Raw genomic sequence first — 1,987 nt, forward strand, 5'->3', positions numbered from 1 at the left:
ATTCTTGTGTGGGGATAAATATATATATTCCCATCCAAAGTTTTGGAAAGATTTCAATAATTTACAAAAAATAGGTCCCTTTACTTCTTTATGGCAGCTTTCATTCATCTTTTGTTTTATATTAGTGGAATGTGCCATGTTTCAATAATCACCCCCATCCCCTTTCGGGTCAAATCTACTCGGTTCGGGTCAACCATCTTCCTCATAATCCCTAAACAAATCCGTCATTCACTAACCAAAACCTAGATCTACTTGCCCTGAAACATTAGAAAGAAAAGGGCATCTAAAAAACGAGCCCAATATAAGCTTATCTAGATATTCAAAAACCTTGTTTTTTAAAAATAAAACAGTTGTTTCCATAAAATATATATTTATTTATTTTGCTTTAAAAAAGTAGCAATAGAATGGTGGTGTTGTCAGACAACAAAGGTCCATGCTTTTGATTTGTTATAAGGGGTTTTCCTTTTGCCATCATATTTCTTATGCTTCTCTAGGCAACAAGTAAGGTATAGTATAGTATTCATCAAGTTTGGCATCAATTATCATTCCATACAAATTATGTGAATGTATTTGCCCAACATATAATACAATCATACTCCACTCTTCTTTCCTCATCTTTCTCTAAACACCCTCTTCCAAACTCGACCTGGGGTCGATCTTAAATCGGTACTCTCTTTCGTCTCCCTAAACATACCCTTTTCCAAGATGCCCTTTTTTCTCTGTTTCTTGGTCTTTATTTTGCGAGTTTTGATCTTTTTTGGGGTTTTTTTCCAGGCCAAAGGATTGAACAGTGGAAGCATGGATGAGTTCAATTCGGAAAGATCAAAGCCATGGAACATGTACACGGATTCACCGCATAGCCCGCCACAATCAGGAGGTGACGGCGAAGGTCCGTGGAAGAACTTCGGGACGTCCATGAATGCTATTTCTTTCGGTTTTGTGGCCACAGCGGTTTTGATATCGATGTTCCTTATAATGGCTATATTTGAACATCTCTTCAGACCAAATGCTTCATTCCCGTTGCCTGAACGTGACACTGGTCCCGGGGACTTGAGGCCAATGCACAAGCTTGTAGATCCACAACCACACGTAAGTTCATACAACAACTTCAATGCAATAATGGGTTGTACCATACAATTCATCATTACAGAGGAGTACTAATAAGTTCACGCCCACACGTAAGTTCACACAATGCAATGATGGGTTGTACGTCGTACTATACAACCCATCGTTACTAATGAAGACTAATAACTGTGTTATTATAGCATGGTACAATCGATTAATGCAACTCGTTTGGTTCATTTGTGATAGGTACAATCGACATATGCATCAGATTTTTCAGTATTGATGCCGGGACAAGAATACCCTACCTACATTGCACATTCAACACCTCTACCTTGTTCAAGGGAAGGAGTTCATTGGCCTCCCCATCATCATGTATTTCCTTGATTAGAAGATGATTAGAAACTAGTTCGTGCATCAAATAGTTGTACATAAGCTCAATTTATCGTCTGGAAAAATAGAATACTTATAATTTGAAGTTTGGGCAGATTGAAAAATACATTCTTATTCTGTGTAACGTGTATTTAAAATATCTGTTACGGCAACTTATATGTGATGTCTCAGATATTTAGATTAAAGTATGTTACACAAAATAAGAATAAGACCAAAGCATGTTGTATTTTTATGCATTCTCATATGTAAACCAGTTACCTAAAGGTTTGAGATTTCACATATGATACCAACATGAAGGTTTGAAAGAATGTTACACGAAATAAGAATCAGATTAAAGTACGTTGCATTTTCATACGATTGATCTTTTGTAGTTATACCATAAGATGTAACGTGTTGTTTGTTTATAAATACTTCAAACTTATTTGCATGTTGGTATTAATTACATAAAAAACATGTTTTGTAAGTTCTTTCAGTTTTATCTTGTTACGATGTAGTTCTATCATCACATCTATGGATGCATATAAATTCGATG

The 1,987-nt window shown here is 35.8% G+C and overlaps 1 protein-coding gene across 2 annotated transcripts; it reads left to right on the forward strand.

The window, feature by feature from the left end:
- Positions 1 to 393: 393 nt before the first annotated feature.
- On the forward strand, positions 394 to 1,733 carry LOC112502016. 2 transcript variants are annotated; one of them, XM_025105815.1, is made up of 3 exons: positions 394 to 666; positions 775 to 1,089; positions 1,312 to 1,733. In XM_025105815.1, the coding sequence occupies exons 2-3, from the start codon at positions 799 to 801 to the stop codon at positions 1,447 to 1,449; spliced, it is 429 nt and encodes a 142-aa protein (XP_024961583.1). In that variant the 5' UTR covers positions 394 to 666; positions 775 to 798; the 3' UTR covers positions 1,450 to 1,733. The 2 variants fall into 2 exon arrangements, with proteins under 2 accessions (XP_024961583.1, XP_024961584.1); XM_025105816.1 differs by having other exon boundaries at positions 442 to 506.
- The last annotated feature ends 254 nt before the right edge of the window (positions 1,734 to 1,987 follow it).

The sequence above is a fragment of the Cynara cardunculus genome, unplaced genomic scaffold, assembly GCF_001531365.2.
Source record: "Cynara cardunculus var. scolymus isolate 2C unplaced genomic scaffold, CcrdV1 Un_Scaffold_835, whole genome shotgun sequence".
Classification (NCBI taxonomy): Eukaryota; Viridiplantae; Streptophyta; class Magnoliopsida; order Asterales; family Asteraceae; genus Cynara; species Cynara cardunculus.